This window comes from Drosophila innubila (assembly GCF_004354385.1).
Source record: "Drosophila innubila isolate TH190305 chromosome 3L unlocalized genomic scaffold, UK_Dinn_1.0 0_D_3L, whole genome shotgun sequence".
In the NCBI taxonomy this organism is placed as follows: Eukaryota; Metazoa; Arthropoda; class Insecta; order Diptera; family Drosophilidae; genus Drosophila; species Drosophila innubila.
Genome location: NW_022995376.1, coordinates 15,226,912 through 15,252,557, shown reverse-complemented (window position 1 = coordinate 15,252,557; position 25,646 = coordinate 15,226,912). Strand labels below are relative to the sequence as shown.

At 36.6% G+C, this 25,646-nt stretch overlaps 3 protein-coding genes across 8 annotated transcripts in view; 2 read left to right on the top strand and 1 right to left on the bottom strand.

Moving 5' to 3' along the window:
- Nucleotides 1-4: 4 nt before the first annotated feature.
- LOC117788991 (mitochondrial import inner membrane translocase subunit TIM14) lies at nt 5-696 on the bottom strand. The gene is made up of 3 exons (XM_034627964.1): nt 595-696; nt 226-465; nt 5-166 (listed from the first exon to the last, which is right to left on the bottom strand). The coding sequence occupies exons 1-3, from the start codon at nt 595-597 to the stop codon at nt 53-55; spliced, it is 357 nt and encodes a 118-aa protein (XP_034483855.1). The 5' UTR covers nt 598-696; the 3' UTR covers nt 5-52.
- Nucleotides 697-1,168: 472 nt separating this feature from the next.
- LOC117788989 lies at nt 1,169-2,343 on the top strand. Of its 2 annotated transcripts, XM_034627962.1 has the most exons (4): nt 1,169-1,426; nt 1,484-1,602; nt 1,675-2,228; nt 2,263-2,343. In XM_034627962.1, exons 1-4 carry the CDS (start codon nt 1,218-1,220, stop codon nt 2,275-2,277), a joined length of 897 nt encoding a protein of 298 aa, XP_034483853.1. In that variant the 5' UTR covers nt 1,169-1,217; the 3' UTR covers nt 2,278-2,343. The 2 variants fall into 2 exon arrangements, with proteins under 2 accessions (XP_034483853.1, XP_034483852.1); XM_034627961.1 differs by lacking the exon at nt 2,263-2,343 and having other exon boundaries at nt 1,675-2,256.
- An 882-nt stretch (nt 2,344-3,225) lies between these two features.
- The window catches only part of LOC117788981 (MOB kinase activator-like 2), a 35,283-nt gene continuing 12,862 nt past the window's right edge, over nt 3,226-25,646 (top strand). The window contains exons 1-2 of one of the 5 annotated variants that reach the window (XM_034627942.1): nt 19,449-19,720; nt 19,805-20,513. In XM_034627942.1, the coding sequence (XP_034483833.1) occupies nt 19,657-19,720; nt 19,805-20,513 (773 nt within the window). In that variant the 5' untranslated portion in view covers nt 19,449-19,656. Of the gene's footprint in view, nt 3,612-5,599; nt 6,001-19,448; nt 20,514-25,646 lie in introns of those variants that run through there. The other 4 variants (XM_034627943.1, XM_034627952.1, XM_034627944.1 and 1 more) reach the window with 4 other exon arrangements.

Sequence of the window (25,646 nt, the reverse complement as noted above, 5' to 3'; positions counted from 1 at the left end):
TTCCGGTTCTTAAACTCTATATACAGTACTTTATTTACAAGGCGTTGGATACTTATTTAGCATTATCCAGAAAGTCTTTGGCCTCGTTGATCTTGGCCGCCAAATATGGTGATCCACCGCGATCTGGATGATTGAGCAGCATGATTTTCTTATGGGCATCCTTGATCTGCAACATTCAGCATTATTTGATTATATTATTTATCCTTAATGTAAGATATCACTTACCTTCAGCTTTGGGGCACTTGGACTGACGCCGAGAATGAGAGCAGCTTCGCGTTTGTTCATTTTGGGATCGAAGCCACCTTTGTAGTACTTGGCATTGGCCATGCTTTCGGCATCGAATTTGGGTAGATTCTTGAGGGCCTCATTGAACTTGCTTGTCATCTGTGGCATGCGGCGCAGCAAGTGTTTCCCAGCGAAGCCAACAGCTGCCACGCCGAGACCGGCTAGAATAATCGAGCTCGTCTTGTGGTATTTCCGATTGAAGCCGTGATGCGTTGGCATTGAATTTATATATGGAATGATTGGCGAAATATTATGATAGTTAACAGTTTAGTTATAATTTAAATAATCTAATATTTTGCAATTTTGTACCATTTTTATGTAATCGATGTTATGTTGTTGTCGAAACCAGCTGTGACTTAAATCTGAATGTTACACAGCAATCGACAATCGATTTTGTGTTCACTGCTCAGAACAAAACGATAGCTAAACTATCGTGCGGTGCTGCATTTTCACGAGCAATCGAACATGCTACACCCACATTGTGAGAGTGTCACAGAGTGACACAGTGTCAAAATGGCAATACTAACTGTTTGTAGGAATGTAAATAAAAAACGAAAAAAGGACTCTACATTTTATTTGAAATTAAATATTTTAGTTTTAATAAGTTGAATAATATATTGTAAAAGAATTTAAAGTTCAGATTTGAGTTAAGAACTTCGTTTTGCATTAGTGAAATAAAATTATTTGACTTCTTTATACAAAAATTGACTACTTTTTAATGAACTCGGTTGTCTTTTAAATTTTTTTGGCGCATTTTTAAGGGCATGAGCAAAGCTTAACGATAGCTGAACTATCGTGTGGGGCTACAATATCACAGCTATCGATTATTTAGCAATCGCAACATTGTTATTGTGATAGCGAGCACATCACTAACACCATTTGTTGTGAAAATTTTAAGAATTTTGCTATAAGTTTTGCTGTCAACCTTTCGAATGGAGCGAGTTCGAAAAACGCCCATGACATGGTCAAAACTGCATGAAAACATGGTCTTAAAACTTTGGGAGCAAAATCTAAATGTTCTGAGGGATCAAAAAAACCGTCGAATGTATGAGAGAATAGCTGAAAAACTTGTTGAAAATGGCCTGAAACTCGTATGGCAGGATGTTCGAACCAAAACTGATAATCTTATCGGAAAATATAAGTATGTTTTGTTGAATTTATTAACTAATGCCTTGTGATAATAGAAATTATTATACAGGAGAGAAGTGAAAGAGGAGAAAACTGAGGGCCGTCCATCTACCTGGAAGCACTTTAACCAAATCCGTAGAATCCTTGAAAAGATTGAGTGCATCAAGTCTAACCCAGAGGTAGTCACAGGTATGTGCGTCGTATTTACTCCAGTAAAATTCTATTAATATTATTAATATTAATTCTATTAAATGAAAATAGATGAAATCATTAAGGAGGAATCAATTAATTATGACGACTTGCCTAAAAGTTCCTATTCTGGGGCATCGACATCTTCATTTGTGCACGAGGCTTCGGCAGAAGATCCTTTCAAGAGCTCAAAATCATGCCCAGTTGCAGCAGAAAGTCCTGTACCCAAAAGGCGTAAATCAGATGACAAAAACCAAACGACGCTCTATAATACATTAAAAATTCTAACAGTCGGTACGATTTCGACAGAGGATGATCCATTTGATTATGAAGATTTGCCTATAAGTTCCTATTCTGGCGCATCGAGATCATCAGTTGTGAACGAGAAATCAAATGAGGATCATTTTAAGAGCTCAACAACCTTTCCAGCTGCAGCAGAAAGTCCCGCACCCAGGAAACGGAAATTAGTTAATACAAACCAAATGACGCCTTTTGAGTTTGCAATGTTAGAAATTGAAAGAGATCGAACAGAGAAATTAACGGATATTGCAATGTGGAGACTTGAGGTAACGAAGCGTATGGCAGCTGAGAATGCAGAGTTTCATAGTAAAATTCTAGCCCTAATGAAGAGTAAAAAGTAAATATAAAAATGTTAATATAAAAAGTAAAAAGTAAATATAATTATGTTAATATAATATAGTTACAGTATTAATAAATGTATTTTAAGATTTGTTATGTTTAAGACAACTCTTGTTGCAATTTAAATAGTTGTGTAACATGCAACAACACAGTAAAATATGTCTAGGCCTCAATTCGAGGAGATCTCGCCTTTAACTGTATAAACGTTTGCTCCACAACTTGTCTAGTCTTAAAAATTGCCACGTAAAATAGCTTTTGTGCTGCAAATTAGAGTTTCCACATGCTGCAAAGGGCTTCATGAGTGTTGGGGTCAAAAATCATGGGAAATTGAGCAAAAATTTTGACTTGTAAAGGTACTTGATCCAATACTGACCAACTTCAAAACGTCAGAATTTTGTCAAAACTAAACCGATTTTTAAGCGTAATGTCATTTTAATCATAGTTTGGCTTCTAAATTCATTCAACATAAAATTCTAATTAATTTTGCCAAAAAAAAAATTTACAGTTAGAACTCCTTTCCCACTAGAGTAGACTAAGCAGGGTCATTTCGCTGTAGTAACACAACATTATACTTCCTTTTTTTAAATTAAATTAAGTTAAATTTAAATAAGCAATTAAGAATTTATCATAACAATAGCAGCTGTTATCGACAAAATGCAATAGCAGGCCCTTATTTTAACCAGGGCTGCAGCGATAGCTCAGCAGCAAAAACTGTTGTGGAACGGTTAAGAAACAGTTGTACAGCAGTTGAGAAACAGTTGTGGGACACATTAGTCAGCTGATCCCACATTTTATATACAAATTGGCCATATGCCATATACAAGAACTTAAAAAAATATGTAATTTCACTGCATTTTAAGACATTTGATTTAAATGCATGTATAATTAAAATTAGTATGAGGGAAATTTAAAACTATTCCTGTTGAATTGTTGTTTAAGCTATCAATTGCAACACTGCTGAATGCATCCATTATTAGGTCCCACTATCGAATGCATAGTTATCGATTGTCCTTGCTATCGCTCGAATCGTATCGGGCTCCCACAAAACAAGTGAAGAAGAAGCGTGAAAATTTGATGTGCAAAGTTTTAAAACGAAATTCGTATATTATTGATTAACAAAAAAGTAAAAGTGTCAACTGTCTTGCTCGGTAATAAATCAGTGCCGTTGCTATTGACGTTGTTGTTGTGGTGCTGCTGGGTGTGTTAGCTGTGTGTGTGTGTGTGCGTGTGTGTGTCTTTTAGGCGACAAAAACGCCATAGGCAAGAATCGAAAACTATTTTTGGCGAAAGGCAACAACAACAGCAGCAGCAGCCGTCAAACTGGAGCGTATTCCGGAGTATTTGCGCGACACGGTCGATTGGTTGATGGGGTAAGTAACAATTGCAATCCAAACTGGATACAAAATAAAACAATGCAAATGCAGATTATGATTATTTTTATAAATAGCGATAACACAGCGAGACGACAGCGACAACGACGTCGACGTCGCGACGTTACGTCGCTGCTCGTTTGCTTGGTTGTCGTTTCGTCTTCTCGCCGTCTCTTGGTGGTGTCTTTTATGTCCTCTGCGTTCATACTTCGTCGCCATTTGGCATTTTGCCAATTGGCCTCGTTTCTCATCTCTCTGTCATCCAAAAGAAATTTTCATTTCTTCGTTGTTTCTCCCTCTCATTCCTCCGACTGCCCACAAAATTGCTCATCTCCCTCATCATAGGAGTTTCGCCAGCCCCTATTATTATTATTTTCGTTGTTATTATTTATCTGCTAAATCAATGAAAGGCAAATAATTTTTATCGATTTCTCAAATGTAACGCAAGTCGCAAGTGTTTTGATTTTTTATGTACTCTCACGCATACAAACACACACACACACACACACAGAGACGTACGCATGCAAAGGTATTTGTGCATTTATGCACTCTGCTTCCTCGTCCATTCATCAAGGCCACTGCAGCTTTTTTTTCTTTTGATTGCGTTTATTTTGTCTTCATCTTTGACTCGCTCATTCACTCGCTCGCTCGCCTATTCGCGCCTTCTCTCGCCCTCTCCCTCTCTCTGGCATTGTTCGCCGTTCATCGCTTGTTTATGTTTCTACGCAGGCGACGGCGACGCCAAGGAGATAAGAGAAGCCGGTTTAATGAACTTGCCAATTTCATTACAATTTCCAATCACAAAGTAAAGCAACACACAGCACTAATAAACAACAGCAACAACGACAGCAACTAAAATAAACAGTTACATAGATCATTCAAAACACTTACAGATTAACCCATAAGTTTGTATCTGTGAAAGGTCTTGAACTCATAATAGTTGCACTCCAGTTAGTCATGCAAGTGTTTTCACAAATAAATTAAATAAAAATCCACACAAAATATATTTTCAGCAAAGAAAATATTTATAAAACATTTTATTGATTTACTGTAGCGCAAATATAACTAAGATTAATTTCACTTATAACATCTATCCATCATAGATGTATCTAAATTATTAATAGCTAAGATTTTATAAGAGGACCATAAGCAACTATTTTAAAATTAGAATTAAAACCAAAATTCAAGAAAATGAATGGGATCGTAGCAATTATGCTTTTTAAAATAAAAATTAAAGTAGTTTAATAAAAAAGAAGTTTTTTTGAGGTAGAGGTCAAAAGTGCATTAAGCTATGCTCCGGTAAGGGCTTTAAAAGCCATATAATAGTATTTTTTTCAAAAAAGTTCCAAAAGTGTGCTTAAAAGCCATATTAAAAAAAATTAAGTTTAATTTCTCGATCTAAATTACAATTACTATCAAATAATAAATAAACTCAAATTTTATACACAAGTTCATTAAAATCTGATTTTTTAACTAAATCAAAACCATTTACGCTCATGTTCAGCAAGTGTCATTATGAACTAAGTGTTGCGGAAAACAATTAGGAATTTTACTGGAAATGCAGATAGGAAAATATATTGTATTTGTAAATATTTTGTGGGGGATAAGCACTGTCGTCAACTGAGTTCAAATAGGTAGAAAGAGGGGTGGTAAAGGGGGTAGGGAGGCCTCGGCCTTGAGGCGCACTTAGTACAACTCTAATTAAATTAGACAATAAGCGCACACAAAGTGAAAGAAAGAGAGAGAGAGAGAGAGACAGATAAATCGCAAGCTGGCAACATTTGGCGCCTGGAATTGATTGACAAGCTTGACAAATCATTTGCTAAAATCAATTTTCTGCTTTGCCGTAAGAGAAAGAGAGTGAGGTAGAAAGAGAGAGAGAGAGAAAAGTGTATGTAGCGGGTCAAGGAAAGAGTGGGATGGGGGCACACTGTATCGTTGTGTTGCACTGCACTACACGACACTCAGTTGTATTTGGAACCTGCACGCGTCTAGTTCCATTTCCATTGCTAAATCGTGTTTCGGCCATGAATTGGGCCATCTCGAATCTAACGGGCGGCAATCGGGTGAGTCGTGCCCTTCTTGTGCGCTACTCCTCGGTCCCTTTGGCGGATGATGGCACCTCGACGCCAGCGGCAACAACTCCCCGCTCCTCCACCTCGCACTCGTCCCTCTCCTCGACATTTGCAGCCACATTTGCTCGTCATGTGCCGCGACAGCAAAATAACAACAACAATGGCAACAGTAATAATAATAATAATAACAGCAGCAACAACACTATAGGTGCGGCAGGTGGAGGTGCAAGTGTTGCAAGTGGAGCTGCCAGCAATCCATCCACACAGCTGTCACTGCCTCTCGATGTGGAGGAGACCGTCACCTGTTTCTGTCGGTAAGCCACACAACGTGGAATGGCAGGGAGAAAGGGAGAAGTAGAAGTGATAAATTGCAGACAAATCTCTTTAAAATAACACTCTTTTCTCCCTCCAATTTTTCATTCTTTTTTTATAGTTTAATTTAGGCTGCAAACTTCAAAAATTGCGGTTCGGTTCGCTTATATACCCCCTGAACCCAAGGTTTAGAAAACCATAAAATTTAAGCAATTATTTGTTTTTCGAACGGAACCTACGAGGTTCGGTTCAGAACCGGTTTGCAGGCTTGAGTTTAATACTAGTTTAAACATTTTAAGATAATCTTTACCACTAAAAAAGTTACTAGTAAAACTTTCTGGCTCTACGTTTAGCGAATTTTGCTCTCTTTAATTTAAGGAATTTTTAAGGAACAAACAGAAAAAAATATTGATTATTCTGAAATAGCTATAAAATAAAAAAATGATATATATTTCTCTATTATGAAATTTCTATATAATAAAGCGACTTTCTGTTTCCGTGTTAATTATTCAAAACAAGAAGCATAGATTTAATATTCCAATATTTAAAAAATTCCATTTGAATGAATTAAAGTTTTACACAACGGTTTTTGATTACAAATATGACATAAATATATAATTTAATATCCTACTAGTTCGTTTTTAATGTAGTTTGACTTTAGTCGCAAGGGAATAGTTGAAAAGGGTCTTTGTGTACAACAGATGTAACTTTGAACTAGCTTTATCAGTAAATTTTATATAGTCCACAGTACTGCAGATTTTACTGCCTACTCACACACACACACACACACAAACATATTTATCTTCATCGACTTCTTTTTAGTAATCATCAAAGTTTGCATAAACAACAACAAACATAGCGATAGAAAGAGAAAGATGGAGCTTTTTTTTGCACTTACTGCTTTTCTAGTTGTTGTTGTTGTTACTTTTGGTGCTGAAGGGAGAGTGTTCAGTTCTTCATCTTCTTCTTCTTCGAATTGAAATCGCTTGCAATAACAGCTGATTTTCATTTCGGCATTGTTATTGTTATTGCTATTAAAGTTGCTTTTGTGTATTATACAACAATGTATCTGTGTATATTTGTATGTGCGTGCGTGCGTGTGTGTGTCCTGTCTATACTGCGCATTTACCAAGTTTCCCCCTCCCTAGCAGACACACCCCTTCTTCGTGTTTTATTTACGTTTTCTATATTATTTGTAGGGTTTCCATTTGCACAGAAACCCCGCAAAGGGTCTAAGCTGATGTCCCAACTATTAAATGTACTTTGGATATTCCCTATGTGTGTGTGGAGAGTGGGAGAGGGATGGGTGGGGAAGGGGGTGGGTCAATGCCGGTTCACACCTACGACGCATTTAAACATCGCTCGATTTGTCACGCCCCCTTTTGGGTTGCTGGCGCGTCGCTTGAATAAATCACATAGCGCCTTGCCACAAATTGCACAAGTAAACGTGTGTATGTGTCAGCACACTATATACCCTAGAATAAGAATTGGCTAGAAGGGTATGCGTCAGGGTTTAAAACCGTAAGCGGAACTGTAACCGCTAACAGATATTAACCAATTGAAATTGAAAACCATAACTGAAGTCGTAACTGAAATAAACATTTTTATTATACCGAAATCGAAATTACCGTGTTGTAACCGATTGATGTAAAACGGCTAAACTCAGTTCAATCAAGCATTTAATTCAACTAAGTTGTTATTTTTTAACCCAAAATTTTACTGCTGTTTCGCAACTGAAATCGATAACCAAAAATGCGAATTTAACTTATCGGTTTCATACACTGGATATGCGTTATCACAGTGATTTATTTCCTTAGCATGGTAAAAATAATAAAACTATATTATTATGTACTAGTCGCCAACTCTCGTTGATAGGAGTCCAAGCTGTGCCTTTTTTTGTTTTTGCGCACTTCTAAATTCGTTGGCTACATGTGACGTCATTTGAAGTGCGCATGACCCAAAGCAACGGACGCTGCTCTAGCTGCTAAGTTGTTGTTGTTGTTTGTCTTATTTATGTGGTGGCGTGACCGACTAAACGGAACTGCCTTCGCTGTCGCAGCGTTGCCACAAACAAAAGATTTGTAAATAGCAACAAATCAACAAGCCGCAAGAACAAAACAATAGAGATGGAGAAGGAGAAGGAGAGAGAGTGTGATATTTATATTTATTGCAGAAAATAAACTCTCTTTATGTCTCTCTCTCTCTCTTGCAATTGCATGCAATTTAATTTATACTTTCTTAAAGAGTTATTTACACACTTACTGATTGCTATCGATTATGATCGATAAACTGAACTAAATAATTTACCGTTTAACATTGATTCTAACCCATTTGCTCCGTCTATGCTCTTACTTTTCGGCACAAGCTCTTACTTAAATTAACAGACGAAGAGACGCCGCAGTTGGCGGGGGGCATGAAGGGGATGGCGGAGGATCGTGTGCCGTTTGATTGCTGGCCGTCTGCACTCGACTGCAACGAGGCTGCAACAGTCGCTGCAATAAATAATGAGCGCAAAGCAATTCAAATAATGGCGAATTGCTTTGCTGCTGCTGCGACGACGCGTCGCTGTTTGCTTTGGTGTAACCGCTAGAAAGCAGCCAAGCATCGCAGTTTGCAGCACAGCCCACTCTCCGTTGTATGTGTGCGGGTGCGTTTGTGTGTGTGCAATATGAAGAGGTTCAGTGCAAATGAACTTGCTGGTCACACAGCAGTTGCGTTGCGGGCGGTCACAGGTGTTTACTGTCCAGCAGTAGAAGTAGAAGATGCAAGAGAACGCAACGAATTGCCCTTGTTCTCTCTCTTCCCATCCATCTCTCTCTTTACTGACATCTGCTTGGTTGGCTTGTTGTTGTTGTTGTTCTTATAGTTCCTGTATTTGTGTTGAATGACGGTGCCTCTTTTTGATTTTGGCATTTGATTCTATGGAAGCCATGAACCAAATGCAGTTCCTGTGTTATTCTGTTTATTCTTTGTTCTTTGCTTTATGTTATGCTTATCAATGGCACACACACAGAGTGTGTGATAATTATACACAAGAGTAGAGGGTAGATGGTGCTAATGACATTACATATAAATGGTCATGCGGGCTATAATGGTGGATCCCTGTTTGTGTTGTTACCTGATAATATCATCATTTAAGTTTGTCTCTTTGTCTATTTTATATAAACATTCTATTTTTCTTTTCTTACAGGTGAGTGTTCCAATAATTTAAATCATTTACCAAAAACAGGTAATTTAAATTTAAAATATAACTTATAACAACGTCCTGTTTTACCTTCTTCACTTGGTCGTAAATTCTACTACTATTTTCATTCAGTACTAAAATATTTGGCTGTCTGGCAGCACTATCTGCTGTCAGCTGCTGAGCGCGGGCAAGCGTATCGAAAAAATGGAATATTGTCTCTGTATATGTGGGACTCAGCTGTTGCGACGCAGCGCAGCGAGAGCATAAGTCAGAAAGAGAGAAAGTGTGTGTGTGTGTAAGGGAGCGAGCGAGCATGCTCAGCTGTCAAACAAGTGGTCGTGTATATGGTAAAGGTGTGTATGCATGTATGTATGTATGTTCTGGTCTTGCTTGACTGCCGCATTTGTATGCAAAGCACACATAGAAACATTCACTGGCTGCTCACTTGCTCTCTGTCTGCTGGCTGTTGTTGCTCTCTGAGCAAACCAGTTAATGTGTGCAAGTGTGCGTTTGACTTCGGCAGCGACTGTGACTGCGACGCAGACAGCATGAAAAGAAACTAACTGCAGCAACAACACCATCATCATCATCATCTTTGGCTCTCCTCTGCTCAGCTCAGCGCTGCTCTGCTTTCATTCGGCAGCTTCTTTGTGTGTGTATGTGTGTATTAGTGCTAGTTGGCAGTCAGTCAGTCAAGCAGCTGTCAAAGTCTTGCCGCTGCTTCAGTTTAGAAATTTCCTTTGGCATGTTTGGTCGTACGGTCGTCGTCGTCGGGTCGCCGTCTCTACGCGTTTTAATTTGTTTGGAGGCGCGCAGCAGCGTCGCAGTTTTAACATGAACAATTCTTCTATGTGTGTGCAAATGAAACAATTAAATAATGCATTTAAAATAAATATAAAATGTGAAAATTGTGGATAGAAAATAGAAAAACAAGTAAGCAAGGAGTTCACACCACTGTGCTAGTGTTGTTGTGTATGCCTGAGTGTGCGTGTGTGTCTGTGTGTGTAAGTGTAAACTGTGTCATTCACAGCGAACTGCATACAAGTTTTCAATACTTGCAAAAAAAAAGAAAAAACTCAACTCTATTTTTTCTTTAGTTGCTACCTCTTCAGCAGTAGCCGCATTACAACTTTTATAATTGTTGTTGTTGTAGTTGAAGTTGTTGTTGCCACGGTTTGTTGCTTCACTGATTACGCGCAATGCAGCAAGCAGCAAAGCAGTTGGCAAAACCGGCGAAGCGCGACTGTTGCCAATGCAACGTTTAGAATTGGCACAGCGAGCAACAGCAACAACAACAACAACAGAAACAACAGCAAAACAAACAACATTAACTGTTACGCTGCATCGAGCTTTTGCTTTGGCCACTAACTGTAACCACTAAGCAGACAAAGCAGCATCACAACAACAATAACAGCAGCAGCTACTAACAACAACAACAACAGCAGCAGCTGTAAGCGCCAGCAGCGTTTACCAATTGTTGTTGTTATCGTTTTGTCGGTTTTTTAACCACTTCCTTTGCCACACTCTCAGCCACTGTCTGTCACTTCCTTTCCGGACGTGTTTCCTGTCTCCTTCCTGCATCATCCCCTCCTAAAAGACCATTTTTACACCGTCAGGTGGCAACCCTTCGCAAATAACAAAAAAAAAAAAATATATATATAAAGTCCTTAAACATGCCACTCAACAACAACAATTCGCTGCCCCCTTCCGCAGCCACTTCAAGTTGCGCCAATTTTCTCACTTCTCCACCTCCTCCTCCCCCTCTTTCTCCTCCTCCTTTTGCTCTTTCTTAGTGTCAATGCAAATGCGTCACCATCTCCACAGCCAGTATGCCACAGTGTGGCAAATATCGATTTCTGTTTTTGCGTGCTACATTATACAGTGTATGTACATATATATTTTTGCAAATTTTATGACTCATAATACAGTGGGTCAAAGTTTATTTGTGCAGGCTTATAAAATGTTAAAAGAAATAAACAAGTAAGCTTTATGTTAGCCTGTTTATTATAAAAAAAAATTAAACCAACTTTTTTTTTTTAGATATGAACAAATAAAATAAATTACAATTTACAAAATAAGCAGAATCTTTAAAGCAAAACTTCTATTTCTTCTTCAAATTTAATAAGCTGTTCCGAATTAAATTAAATCTTTAAAAATAAATCGTACTGCTATTTGCCATTTAAGCTAAACAAAAATGTAACTTAATCAATTAACCGCATTATTTCAGTATTTCTCTCTGGGATTTACCTATTTTCAACAATTTTCAGAGGCTTGTTAAGAGTTAAGGTAATTGAGATGCCATAAATTGACTATGGGGTAATACTCGCATTAGGGACGTTCCCAGCGATCTAAACGATTGCCGGCATGTTTAATCGTGTTCAATCGTGTCATTGCATGTGCATCTTTCGCTCATGTCACACAAAAGCAGCAGCTGCCACAACAACAGAGACAACAACAACAGAGACAACAACACAGGTTTACAACTTGATATTGGAGAAACTAGTTTTATTTCTCTTAATAGTAATAATTCTATGTCTAAGCTGAGAACGAGAGCGAACGATAGAGAGAGGGAGAGAGATAGAGGTGGTAAGATAGGCTAAAAGCATTGATTGTTGTTGCCGTTTCATTTCGTTTTCTGCCTTTGCTTTTGCTGTCTCATTCTGCGTCTCTTGCTAAATGCTCGTTTGACCTTTAACGGTACTTTGCCTGGTCGCGACTTACACACACACACACACACACACACATATAGTAAAGTCGCCAACAATTAAGCTTATTCAAAATGCGAGCAATGGAAATTGAACGTACACTCAAAGCCGTTAAATTAGAATCACTTCATAAATTTTGATTTAATTGCTGAGCTGTTTGCTTTTGGCACATTGTGAAAACACAAATGCCAAAGAGGAGAGAAAGAGAGAGAGTAAGAGAGGGAGAGGAAAAAACCAGCAAATTGACTTCAATGCGAGTTGAAGGTTAAAGCGCGTTGAAGGCGACACGGAAATTGAACGCTGGGAAAGGGGAACTCGAATTCGAATTCGAATTGAAATTGCCAGTTGGCAAATTGGCGAATTGGAATTGGAGTTTGCATGCAAGAGACGGAAACAATGAAGGAAGGCATTAAAGGGTGTAATTATATGTAAATGAATACATTATGCAGTTGATTGTGGTTAGAAATTGATAAATAATGCACACATAAGACACGGGAAGTGGGCGATAAACTATCCAAAACGACACTTTTATTGATTTCCGATATATGCAGAAATATTATATGTATCGTTGGTTCAACTTTTATCGTGTGGACAACATTTCTCTTTTTATTATTTATTTATGATTTTTGTCATTTCTGTCTTATTTTTTGGCTTTTGGTTTTTACTATAAATAACCTTAAATGATTTTTGTGCGCCTCAAGCAAACGATGAAAAGTGTCAATGTCAGCTCAGCTGTTTTTTTTAATACTCTTGTTGTTTGTTGTTGTTTCCCCCCAAAGTCATAATAACAACTACAACAAAGGCAAAAGATGAACCAAAAAAAAAATCGAAGAGCTGTGCTAAATTTAACATGGGGGACTGTATTTTTTCTATACCCCTTAAAAAATACCCTAAGGTCGGGTAGATACAAAGTTTGTAAAAGAACAAAAGCAAAAACTGTGACAAGCAGTGCAAACTTGCAATTATACAATATATAAGTCTATAGATTTGTACAGGGTATTTACACGTCACGCATACCCTATAAAAAGGCACACTCTTAGTTGCTTTTAGTGGGATTTGCTCTCATTTTGGTTCTCATCAAAGCCTGCAATGCGTTGGGCAACCCGTTCTCTCTTTCTTTCTCTCTTCACACTCTTTCTAACGGTAACACGTGCCATTAATTGCAATACAGGACAGAGAAAGAGATAGAGGGAGACAGGCAGAGACAGACTGTGTTGGCAGGCTTTTTAAATAATTACCAGCTGTCACTTGTTGTTTTTTCCTATTTTCTTTTTTAAAAATATTAAGAAAATGTGTATAAAATTCATGTTGCAATCATGCTGTTTTCCATGCCACAAAATCTTGCGATAGTCTAAGAGCTCAACACACCATAAAAAAAATAAAATGAAATGAAAATTCTAATCCAGCTCCCACAACTGTGTGCCAATTGTGTTCCACCCACTGACAGCGTGACCCACTATGCACAGTGGTCTTGTAGTAGGCGGAAATCGGTCTCCACCTCTCTCCCTGCCTCCTCCTCCTTCCTTTAAAAACTGGCCTTAAGGGACTACACAGCGAAACGTTAATTGCATTTTCCGAATAACAACAGCTGCATTTCCGTAGAGCAAACGTTTCAATAAATAACAAAATTGATTATACAAAATTTAGAAGATAATCGATAGCATTTTTAATGGGACACTCGAAAACAAGTATGAGTAATGCTAGTGAATGCAATTTGATATAGAAATAGAATAAAAAGTATTCGTAATATATAGAAAATATTACGTATACGCAGTGTTGACTTCCTCTGTAATTCAAAGTTTTCCAGCATAACTTTATAGTTTATTTTAAATATGGAATAAAATGTTCAGCAAGTCTTTAATGTTTTTCGATTTTTTTACTGCACTTCCTTATCAATAATATACATAATTTTTAGCTCTACCTCTGTCTTCTAAGCAATATATTTGTCTTACAAACCAAATACACCCATTAAATTCAGTTTATAGGGTATAAAAAGCTCTTAAGCGTTACAATGTTGTTTTGCCTTTGAAAATGTTGCAATAAATTATGAAAGATTTCAGATTTTTTTTTTATTATTGTCTGTTTTAGTTGATGAAAGACCCTCTTAAAGATCTTCCCATGTGGCAACATACCATTTGGTGGAACATTGTCTAAATGTTCCACTGTGCAATTTGAAGGTTTCGTTGTTGTTTTAATGCCATTGTTGTTGGATGTTCTTCTTGTTGTCGTTGTTGTCCAAATGGCCGCCCACTGGCAATAACGTTGGCATCTGTGGCGACTACAACGCAACAACTATAATTATGCGGCATCTTTTGGCAGCAGAGAAGAGAGGGAGAGGGAAGAAAGATAGAGGCAGCCTGTCTCTCTGGTTACTGGATAGTGAAAATTGAGCTGATTTTTCATTGAGAGTTGAACGTTTCTCTAGCTAATTTTCGGCTACTTTTGTTGTGCGGACACGATTCCCTCAGTTGTGCTTTTTTCTGTTTTCCTCTCGCGTTTCCCATTTCAGCCAAATTGAGTTAACTGAAAATTACTATAATTTTGGTGGGAAATTTTATGGGTCAAATTTCTGCCGAGTTGTGTTGACAATGCAAAGGCAACGACAACAACGACAACTGAAAATGTAGGTAAAACAAAAGCAGACGAGACGCTGACCACAGCTGAGTTTTGTTTTTGTTTTTATACTATTATTATAATTTTTTCCATCGGTGTTGTTGTATTTTTACTAATTTGCTTAATTAGCGCGTCTTACATATTTCATTGTTTGTGCTTTTAAATGGGTCTATGTGCTTGTTTTTATATCCTATACCAATTGAAGGCAATCCGATAAGGTCGCTATTTTTATGAATACTTTGAAATCAGAGACTCAGAAATAAATGGTATTATTCAGCATTTTAAGTATTATTTTGGAAAACAAAATTCTTATTAAACTCTCATTATAAATAGAGATATCACGAAAATTTATCCGCAGCATTTCTGTTATTTTCCTTAATCTTTGTTTTTTTTATACTTTTATGGATTTCTTTTTTTTCTATTTCAAATTCATTTGACATAATTGTATAGAGTATCTTCTTGTTGAGCACATTGCACTGCAGCAAACTACGTAGTTTTCTCAATTTTGTATTTTATTTTTGGTAGTTTCAATGGGTCTCTTTTTTATTTCTATTTCTATTTCATTTGACATTTTTGCATTTCTCTCACGTCTTGAGCTCTGTACAAATTTATTGCCATTGCCTGAGATCGTCGTCGTGGTGAATGAAGTGGATGGGGAGTACAGTGGAGCTAAAGTAATCAAGCTAGAGTTGAAGAGACGGGGGAGAGCCCTGAGTGGTAACTGAGTTTCATGATTACTGGAAACGTGATGTGCGGCGTTTTGTGTAATTCGCCGTGAGAACTTCGCAGTCCCTGCAATCGCTCAAGTTTCAATTCATTTTGTTGAGTGAGGAGAGGGGAGCGAGGAGAGGGGGTAACCCTGCCCAGTTGCACGTAAATACAAAATAAAGCGAGTATGCAGATCGATTGACGATTGCAATTGCCTTTGCGATACATACACACACACACACAAAACAGAAACAGATGCAGAAAAAGATACAGATACAGATAGAGTTATATATATGTAGATACATATACATATGTCTGTACGTGGCACACTAATCACTCTCCACTCGACTCGAATCGGTTTGTGGCCTTCAAAGTGTGAAGATTGAGGCAATCGCTGCTTGGGGCATGCATCGAGAGCCTTGAGAGCAGTTGCAAGTTGCAACGTGTCTCAATTAGATTGATCGAGCGTGAATCGCATCAGTTTCAATTATTATACTATAGCATATCATCCCCAAACCATAGGGGAAGTGTAGTGTAATCGATTACAAATCGATAATCGCTTACAGCTGTCAGTTTTTTTATTTTTTGAAATTCTTTAAATAATCGAATCATATTATTTAATTTTTGATATTGAAAAAGTAACGAAGTACTTTACATTAAGAAAATATTTTGGCTAGCATTGAAATTAATCGAGTGTCGATAACATGCTAACTGTTTCTCTATTTTCTTACGAATTGAATGAATGAATTTAATGGCTTTGAGTATTGCTTTCCAGTTAATTTGAAATGAGATTGTAATCTATAGCCTCTTCCCGTGTATTGATATTGTATCATTGATATTCTTGCTCATCTTCAATCTGTTGCACAGATAACAATGACCCCAAAGTTATAGCCAAAGCTAAGCGTGTGTCTTAATCTTAATCATCAGAATGATGATGATGATGATTACGGGAAAGAACCGCAGAGCTAATTGCTTATTCACAATGCATAACCTTGCCACTTGACGATGTGTCTTGCTTCGCTGTACATTAACACTTGCCGCAAACCCTTCTCCTTCACTTGCCACAACAACAGCAAGAAAAGATAAAGAAAAAGAAGTGGAAAAAAGGAAAACTTTCATCATTGAGAAACGTTGAGGTTGGAGACTTAATTGAAAATGCTGTGTAATGCCAAGCTGAAAACGACAGCTGCTTTGGATTGGGTGTTTTGGATTGGGGAAAAACAGCGACAAGGAAAAAGTAGAAAAGAAAAACACATTAAAATAATATAATTATTATGATTATTTCAACTCTTTTGTTGGCTAGACTTTTATTTTGTTTCTACCTCTTTTTTATTCTTTCATTGAGTTGGTTTTTCATTTTGCTTTTTTGGATTTAAGCTCAGAGATTTCCGCATGCTTCTTCAACCGTGAATAAGCACGAACTTTCATTTTAAAATTCTAGCAGCGCAAATCCCCTCTCTTTTCCCCCTATCTCCTCCTCTCCCCGCCTCCTACCAATTTCAAGTAGTGTCAATTTGTCGAGTTGTGCATTAAAAATGAGACCAACGAACCGCTGTCTCTCTTTAACTGTCTCCAACTGTAGCTCATCTGCTTCCCAAATCAACAGCAGCAACAGCAACATGTTCATTATCACCATCTTTATCGTCATCATTAGCATTAACCGTACTCGCATGTGAGCTAAATTTTCTATTGAAATTCTAGAGGTCTTAGAACGTGCCTGGAAATGTGAATATGCTCGGCGAAAAAAAACCAAAATGTAGCATGAATTAGTTGAGAATTACAAGCGCCCTTTGATTCCATTGAAATTGTAGAAAGTTTCTAGAGAAATTGGCAAGTTGATTTTGAACTTTTGCTTTTTAATCTTATCCGAAAACTTTCAATAAATTTGTAACTCCCTGCCGCCCAATCTTAACAATAACAATTTTCAACTTCTTTGTGAAAGTTTTCTTTACTTTTCTTTCTCCTCTTCTTTAAAACAAAAGTGTCAAATCGTTTTGAGCACTTTAGTTTCTTTCACGCCTTTTTCTTTTACTTTTCCGTGTTGTCGTTGCCATTTGTTATTTAATAATGTTGTTGTTGTTGTTGGTAGAGCACCCCATTTACCAGATATCCCATACTCTTATACTCGATGTCTTTGCGTGTTTCCAGTTTGCTTGATTGAATCAATTTGCCACTTTGCTATAGCACGTCTATTCATTCATACTGATGTTTTACCCATCCAAGAATTGCAGATAAGCGCGTTTAACTGTGACAAGCGTTGGGAATTTCGCATCTTGTGTGCCTTTTTTCCCCTCTTTTTATTTTCTTTTTCATATGAAAAATCTAAAGATGCACGCCTCGTTGGCTTTTGAGTCATGAAATCGCAACTCTTTAAGAATCAATGTGGCAAAGACAACGGATGTCGAAAAATTCACAATTTGTGTCAATCTGTGTTGCAGAAATCTTCGCAAATAAATCTTTTTTAATAGTTATTCCATTTTAATATAAGGTCAGTAAAAGTGGACAGTAATTCATAGTTTTTTTTTTGTTAACAGTTTTAAGCTTAAGAATTTTGTGGAAATTAAAGTGTTTTTTGAAATAACTTTAATAAATGCATTTTGATTGAATGCTGATTAAATTATTTATAAATATTTTTAACAAGATTTGAGTAATACAAAAAAAAAAATCTAGATTAAAAATAGATTCATTGGAATCAATGCGTATAGTTACAAAAAAAATAATTTGACCTGTTTCAAATAAAAATGTCGCTCGATTCATAAATTCCCCTTAGGGGATTTTATTATGATTCACCTTTAATGAGTAATCAGAATTAAAACTGTAGTTTCTCCGATGTGATGTCCAACTTTTGGGCTCAGCCTTCTCATCGTATAGGTTCAATTTGTACATCTATATTTGGGTGAAGGTTATCCGGTTTTGACTCCTGTTTGACATGCTTCCCGTTCGATTTTTATTATGCTGCCAATTCCCCCTTTATGAGCTGCCTCTGCCCCTCCCTTTTAGCTTGTGCCTTCTTTAATGATGGGTTTTAATTTTGGTTCGTCTTTTTCGGTTTTGTGCTTTGTTTTTTTTTGCGAATTGCGTAAGCACTGCGGATGACACCACCTTTTACTTTCCTTTTAGGCCCTGCCGAGCTAAAAAAAATATTTAAAAATAAAAAACGAAGCAATTTGAAGATTATGATGTGATAGAAGAAAGGGAAGATAGTTAGACAGAAGATGCGGCAGACTTTGTATGGAAATTATCATTGCTTTTATTTGATTTACAATTAAAATGTATATATGTAAATTTTTTGCTGCTGCTGCTGATGATGTGAATTTGCATGAATTAATGTGCGCATAAAAGAAGAGGAAAAATAATAGATATAATAAAGAAAAAAAAAAGATTAGAAAGAAGTCCACAGCGAATACTTTTTAATTCATTTTTGTAGTAAATCTAATTAACATACATATGAATAAGCGGATTTTAGCTTAGCAACCTCGCGAAAAAAATAAATTTATGTACTTATTTACATACTCACCCATAGCTCACACTCACACACAAACACGCACACTCACGCAGTTGTGAAATAGCTCACAATGAGGCAGAAAAACTCACGCGATCGTGTTTTTTTCCAAAGGCGCATTATATTTATAATAACAACAACAACAACAAGAAAAACAACAACAACAATTATAAGAAAAACCAACAGCAAAGTTCCAATATAGAAACGCGCACATTTGTATATATGTATATATATATAAAGCAATCATTACCTAAATAATAAATATAAAACATAAGCCAATGTTCCAATCGTTGCACAGTGCTTCAAGAGTAGTGAAAACAAATGTTGTCATATTCTTTATATTACTAACAGAAATAAAACTAAAATATATGTCTTCAGTAGAATATTTCAGTAACAACACTAAAGCATTTTACTTCAAGTAAATTTTTAGCTGAAAATCATAAAGTTAAACTCGCAATAAATAACTAAAGCAATTAAAGAAAGGACACACAAAAAAAGAAGCTTAAAATATTAAATTATAATTGCAAAATTTATGTATAATTCAGGTAACATTTTTTATTTTCAACAAATCTTAAACCACTGTCCGCGAATAGCGTTTTTCTTTTGGTCTGAAGTTGGTAACAAGAAATTGAAACTAAACAAAACTTAAGTTGAAAGTTGTGAACTAAGCAAAAATCGAAAATCATTTTGTTTTTGTGTTTTACTTTAATTTGGATCTTGCAATATTTTATTTTCTAGAAGAAAGTTGAGCTCAAAAGTGAAAGAAAACAAAACGAGTTGAGCTAAATTTAAATCAGTACAACATTCAAATGCTACTAAAATTGAAAATTAAACAGCGAACAAATGTGCAAAACATAAACAATAACAACAAAAACAATAACAACAATAATAACAACAACTGGAACAACAACGAATCAAAAGCTAAAAGCAAAAGTGACTGTGAATAATGTTGAGAGCGCCCACACAGCACATTGTGGAACTTGGTTTCGGTGCGACGGCAGCAGCAGCGACAGCGACAAGCGAAAAGCAACAGCGCAAAAGCTTACTCCAAAAGCTCAAGCAGCAAAAGCTGTACAAGCCATTGACAGCGACGGCAGCAGCGACAGCGGCGCAAACGGAAGCGCAGGAGACAAATCAAAAGAGAGCAGCGATAGTAGCAGCTGATTATTATTTCAAGCAGCAAAAGCAGACAAGCGAAAAGTGTTTGTTATTGCTGGCAACAACAATTAACGCAGACGAGCAGCAGCAGCAAAAAAAGAAGAAGAAAGAGCACACTAGCTATAGTTTTGCAGCAGCGCTGCGACGCAACAAGAAGCCAAAAACAACAACAACAACAATAGCAGCAGCAGTGACTGCAACAGCAACAACAACTACAACAACAGCAACAATAACAGACGACGACAGCAGCAGCAATCAAAGCTGTCGCAGCATTAATAGTAATAGTAATAGTAATAAAAACAACAACAGTTTGTCTAACCAAAACAACAACAGCAACAGCCACACTCATTATAAAAACAGTAAAAACTGCAACAGCAGCAACAACAACTACATAAGTAATTACAATTTCAAAACAAGTGAACAACAAGCGTGGAAAACGACAGCAGCACCAACAACAACACAACAACAGCTGCTCATTAATAGACACAGCAGTAATCGACTCAATAACATCCACAATAACAGCAACAACAACAACATGTCACCCACATCACAGGCGCCAACACGAACATCGCTCTTCGATTCCTGCCATCGCAAGATCCGTTTAATTGGCGGCGGTCCAGTTGCCTTCTTGGGCGGCTTAGTGGCGTAAGTTGAAACTCCCCATTTGATATGTCTACTAACTAAGTCTCCTTCCCACCCTCCTCGCTCTGTCAACCCTCACTACTATACTATATGTATTATGGCAGCGCCATCAATAAACCCGTTTGCAATAACATTCTTCCCAAGCGTGGGATTTGTTTGAAATTACTTCAATAGTTTGACAATTGAAATACCAGGGATCGTTGTGATTAAATTTAAATTTACAAATAAAAATTATTTGTTGATTTTTATCATTTAAATTAAAGACCTAGGAGTCTGAAATTTTCACACAAAATGGCTGGGACAATTTTATCGTGAAATAAGACGGCGTTTTGCTAAATTCGAATTGTAACTTTAAATATTTTAATTTATTTTTATTTATTCAAAATAAGAGTTAAAATAAACTCATTAACATGGAACTTCAAATACAATTTCAAAGATATTTCATCCATTAATTATCCAGATCATCAATTCATCCAGATCTTCTTTTTTGTCTTTATATTTAAACTCAACTGATTCCTTTCATATAAATCGTATTTATATTTACAAACGTTGTCATAATATTTAAGATTTGTTGCCTAGAAGACAACAAAGAGACGATATTTATGTTTCAACCCTTTTAAAATACATTAAGGTATCTAAAATTGTTTGGTGTTAGAATAGAAATAAATGGTGCAGTACACTGGTCAAAAGGTCATACCAAAGAACAACAGAGACTTTTGGGTCTAAGATAAATAACATGTTCAGTCTTATTTGCTCATTTTTTATGACTTTAATTACTATTATTTCTCAGTCGGCTTTTGTGGGTAAGCCTCTAAAAGCTCTTTGTAGTGCAAATTCAAGGCTTTTGGGGCAATTAAAGTATCAAAAAGGCAAAACGAAACAAAGAGAAACAAAAACAAAAGAAACTTTTTGGAATGTTTACACACAAAACTCCGACTCAAGCTGGCAAATAGGCCTAAAAAGCATTTTGACTGAAGGTCAACTCTGGGTCAGTGTCAGTGTTGACACACGTGCTGTAAAAGCGTTGTAACATGCACTTAATAGAATGCTGTTAAGAACTGTAAACGGAACTGTTAAAATGCAGCTTCCTCGTTTACTCAAATTATCAAAAAAAAAAAGTGGTATATGCGTAAGCAGTTAATTTTAAGCACAATTAACAACATTAGCTTTACTTTTGTTGTTGTTGTTCTCTTTTAGAATGCAAAGTTAAACGAACTCAAATTGTGAAGGTGGCAGATGAAGGCAACCACAAAGCGTTGACACTGTTGTGCGTTGACGTCGCTGTCGCTGAGGCTGCTTCAGTCAACACAAAAGTGCGCTGAACTGATAATTAGTTAGAAATGTAAATATTGACTGAAGTGAGCATGCATAAATACATACGTAACACACATACACACACACACACAAGTGAAGGAGGCGCGTTTTAAACTTTTGCTCTCTCGCCCTCCAACTCACTCTCGCATTCTCTAAGAGCGTAAACTTTGGAGCTGTGGAGGTTGCCTTTGTGCATGCATTGATGACTCTGCATGTCTGTTGGTATGTTTGCATATGTATGTATATGAGAACAATGACTAAAGATGTGAGTGTGTGTGTGTGTAGCAATAGGAGGACAAAGTAAAAGAACAAGCAGCAAACCACGTAACAAGTCATTTGTTATTGTAAGAGGAAGAGCAATGATGATAAACCTGTCAAAGCGTACGGCACAAAGTGTCAATGAAAGAGAATAGGAAATTTGCATAATAATATCTATATGCGTTTTTCAGTTTCTTTGCTTCAACGTCTTCTACAAGAAGTCCAAATTTGAATAAAAAATGATGTAAACAAACAAAGCTATAGAAAAAGAAATCTTCATAAATGAGTAATATTGTATTTTACCAGTCATTCATTTACCATTTTGTTGCTAACTGTACTTTGTTGTTTGCCCGATGAAGGGTATCGGATGAAAGGGTGGTGAGGACAGGGGGGGAGAGGGCTAAGTGATTGCTATCAAGCGTTACATTGTGACAAACTTTGGAGTGTGGCGGTCAGCTTACAGCTTTTTAGCATTGAAACTTTGCCAATTGGCAAATTGAAAGCCCAATTGGACTGAATGAGACCCATTCAATTCATAAGTTCAACATTGACGGGTATAAAACGAATTAACTGTGGAAATATAATGAAATTTGCATGCACCGAATAAGTGTAATCGATAAATAGGGCATTAAGTATTTATATAGTATTTAAATAGGCAAAAAACATGTTTATTGAAAACTTAAAAAATCGTTTAAGATGGTTGATCAAGGCTTAATTAATTGATAAATATATACATATATAAATTTTTATAACCCTATAATTTTAGTTTTAAAAGTCTTGTGTAACATTTAAGGCTTTTGTAGATCCTAACATTGTTCCTTCTTGGCATCAACCATAACATACTATAATTTATTAAGCTTTCATAGACAATTTTAGGAATTTTTTCATATGTGGACTACTTTAGTTTGAAAACTGAATGGCCAGAAAAACGATGAAGCAAGTCTCCTTCCCCTTAACATCCCTTTCAAACTGGACATGTTTTATGTGCTTACTTGCACTTTTTATATGTGTGTGTTTTTTTTGGTGCTCTTTACACTCGTATTTCTCCATGTTTTCATTATTCATCTGGTGTTTTTGGGCTCGGCACAGTTACTTTCTTCGCCACTGACTGAATTTATGAGCCAGGCTAACAAGAGTTTGCCTATATTTAAATTGGGGCAAAAAAGAAAAACAACATTAATTTCCTGCTCTATTTACCGTTTTCATATGTCGGATTTTGATAGACGATGTGAAATATGTATCTGTATCTGTATCTGTGGGAAGTGACAAATGTTGGACCTCATTAAGAGTTGCCAAGGTTTGCACTTAACCTGCCAGACCAACAGCTGCTCTGTGATCTGAACTTGAGCTCATATTTATTTACAAGAAGGTCCCTAACACCTGAACACCTCTTGGACCACCTGTTCTTATTTCATTGCCCTCAGACCGTTTGTCGGCGCGTTCATTGACATTCCAAACGAAGTTACTTAATGACTTCCCAAGATGATTATGGGGCCAAGAAGAACAGCTGTTGACTGTACGCTGAGACAAAAGAGTTTCAGATTATGCTGAAATTAGCAGACTCAGAAGGCGTATCAAAGTTTCTTCTTTTTTTTTTTTGCCTTTATCATCTGCAACTGTCGGCTTAAAGACTCTGGAGCAGCAGCCCAAGACCAAGAAAAGCCGATCAACGAGGTAGAACGTTCATACCGGAAACATCAGCAGGAACTACAGTTTGCAGCAGCTTAAAAGTTCGCTGAATTGTGTTGAATTAGTTGAACATCACTAGTTAAAGAAAGAAACTGTAAAACTACCGATAATTCTACTATTTCAATTAATTAAAAATAGTATTAATCATTCTAAGAACCAATTAACAATCATCATCTATAAAAATACAATATGCAATGATACTAGATTTTTACCAGATTAGTTTAAGTAGCAATCCCAATTACAATTTCAATTGATTTAATTGAGATTAGTTTAACATATATTTTGTTATCAAATAGTTTTTCGACACACCACGCTCTATTTTTTTTTTATTATATATCTGTGCGAAGAATTAAGGACAATAGTCCAATCGTTGTCACAAGTCATTTGTCAATTCTATTACCGTAATTATGAATAAACAATTGCCATAAAACCAGCTAGTTTGCTTCCTGCCAATTCCCCCCGAGGTCATTTGTCTATTGTCCATTGTGCTGGCAGCAACGGTAGCCAGGTCAAAAGCGTTAGTTAGTTAGCTGTATAGTATGTGTGTTGTTGTGTTTGTGTTCTGATGCTGACTGTAATTATTTGTCCATTAGCTGTGGCAGTTGTTACAAATTTGGAACACGACACCGGAGGGGACACCAATGGCAGAGCGCCAGAGGTCAAAATCAACATCAAACGGAAATTTCTATTTCCAAGAAGAACAACGATAAAAAGATGCCAAAATGTTGACAATGGAGTGCGATTTGCACAATAAAATTGCATGTAACGGCAATTGTTAAGTATAAATTGGGTTAATCTAATGGTTTTTCATATTTCAGGCGTCTTTATTGTAGTTTTCAATTCATTTTCTGAGAAATTTCAGTCATCGTTGATAAGCAATAAATATCAAAGTAATTTTCTATAATTATTTTCCTTGTAAATTCTGAATACGAATTCAAATAATGACAAGATATAATCTTAGATTTTTGTGGCTGATATTAAAAAAAAATAGTGACGTTTCAATTTAATTAATTTTTTTTAATTAAAGATAACATTTAACGTTAACAGTTTATCTCGAGTTGCTTTAACAGGACTCTGTTAAGTTGACGATAGCAGTTTACTCACGTGTCCATCTCTAGTTCTTGTAGCATATGCTAACTGCGCTCTGTTAAGTACACAGAAATGTTAAGTTGGCCGCAGCAGAGTTCAGTAGTTGCAGGTGAAACTCATTTGGTTAATTGTTGCTGTTGTTTTTGTTGTTGTGAGTCGCTAGAGAGCCAAAGGCGAACGGAAAACATTTAAAAAAGTTCATTAAAAAACAAGAGCATAATGAGTTGTTGTTTTTTATTGGACTCTGTCAACTGCAATTGCTCACACACAGACACACTCGGTTATTTTCACAATATTATTTTCAATTTCACCCGCATGCAAAAAAACAAAAAAAAAAAACAACAACAGAAAAACACGACTGTCATAAAACTTCACCTTGAAGCTGTCTGACGTCGACAGCGTCGCGAACGTCGCTTCGTCAAGTTCCGGCTGTGGCTCATTTACTCTGTGCTGGTTTGCTTCTGTTTTTGTTGTCCCCCACCTCTGCTGTCACTCTCTCTCTCTTGCACTGTCAGCCGTTTCACACCTTCTTTTCTTTTTTAATCCATTTAGCTGCATGTTATCGCCCATCATCAACATCATCTATCTACATAACTGTCTAGCTGTCTGTCTTTTAAATACTTTCCATTATAATTATTATTATTATAATTTTGTTGATTTTTACCTTCATCAGCGATGACAATTAACATTGGCTCTCTTCTCTGCATGGCCTCATGACTCACAACTCATTACACACGAACACACACACATACAAAAGCTCACACACACAAAAGCTGCTGTCATCAA

What these genes read in the sequence shown, in the direction of transcription:
- LOC117788991 (XM_034627964.1), bottom strand. An exon ending in CAAGTGCCCCAAAGCTGAAG is followed by an intron (nt 167 to 225) that starts GTAAGTGATATC and finishes TGAATGTTGCAG; the next exon opens with ATCAAGGATGCCCATAAGAA.
- LOC117788989 (XM_034627962.1), top strand. Translation starts at nt 1,218, where the DNA reads ATGGAGCGAGTTCGAAAAACGCCCATGACATGGTCAAAACTGCATGAA. An exon ending in AATCTTATCGGAAAATATAA is followed by an intron (nt 1,427 to 1,483) that starts GTATGTTTTGTT and finishes ATTATTATACAG; the next exon opens with GAGAGAAGTGAAAGAGGAGA. An exon ending in TAACCCAGAGGTAGTCACAG is followed by an intron (nt 1,603 to 1,674) that starts GTATGTGCGTCG and finishes AAATGAAAATAG; the next exon opens with ATGAAATCATTAAGGAGGAA.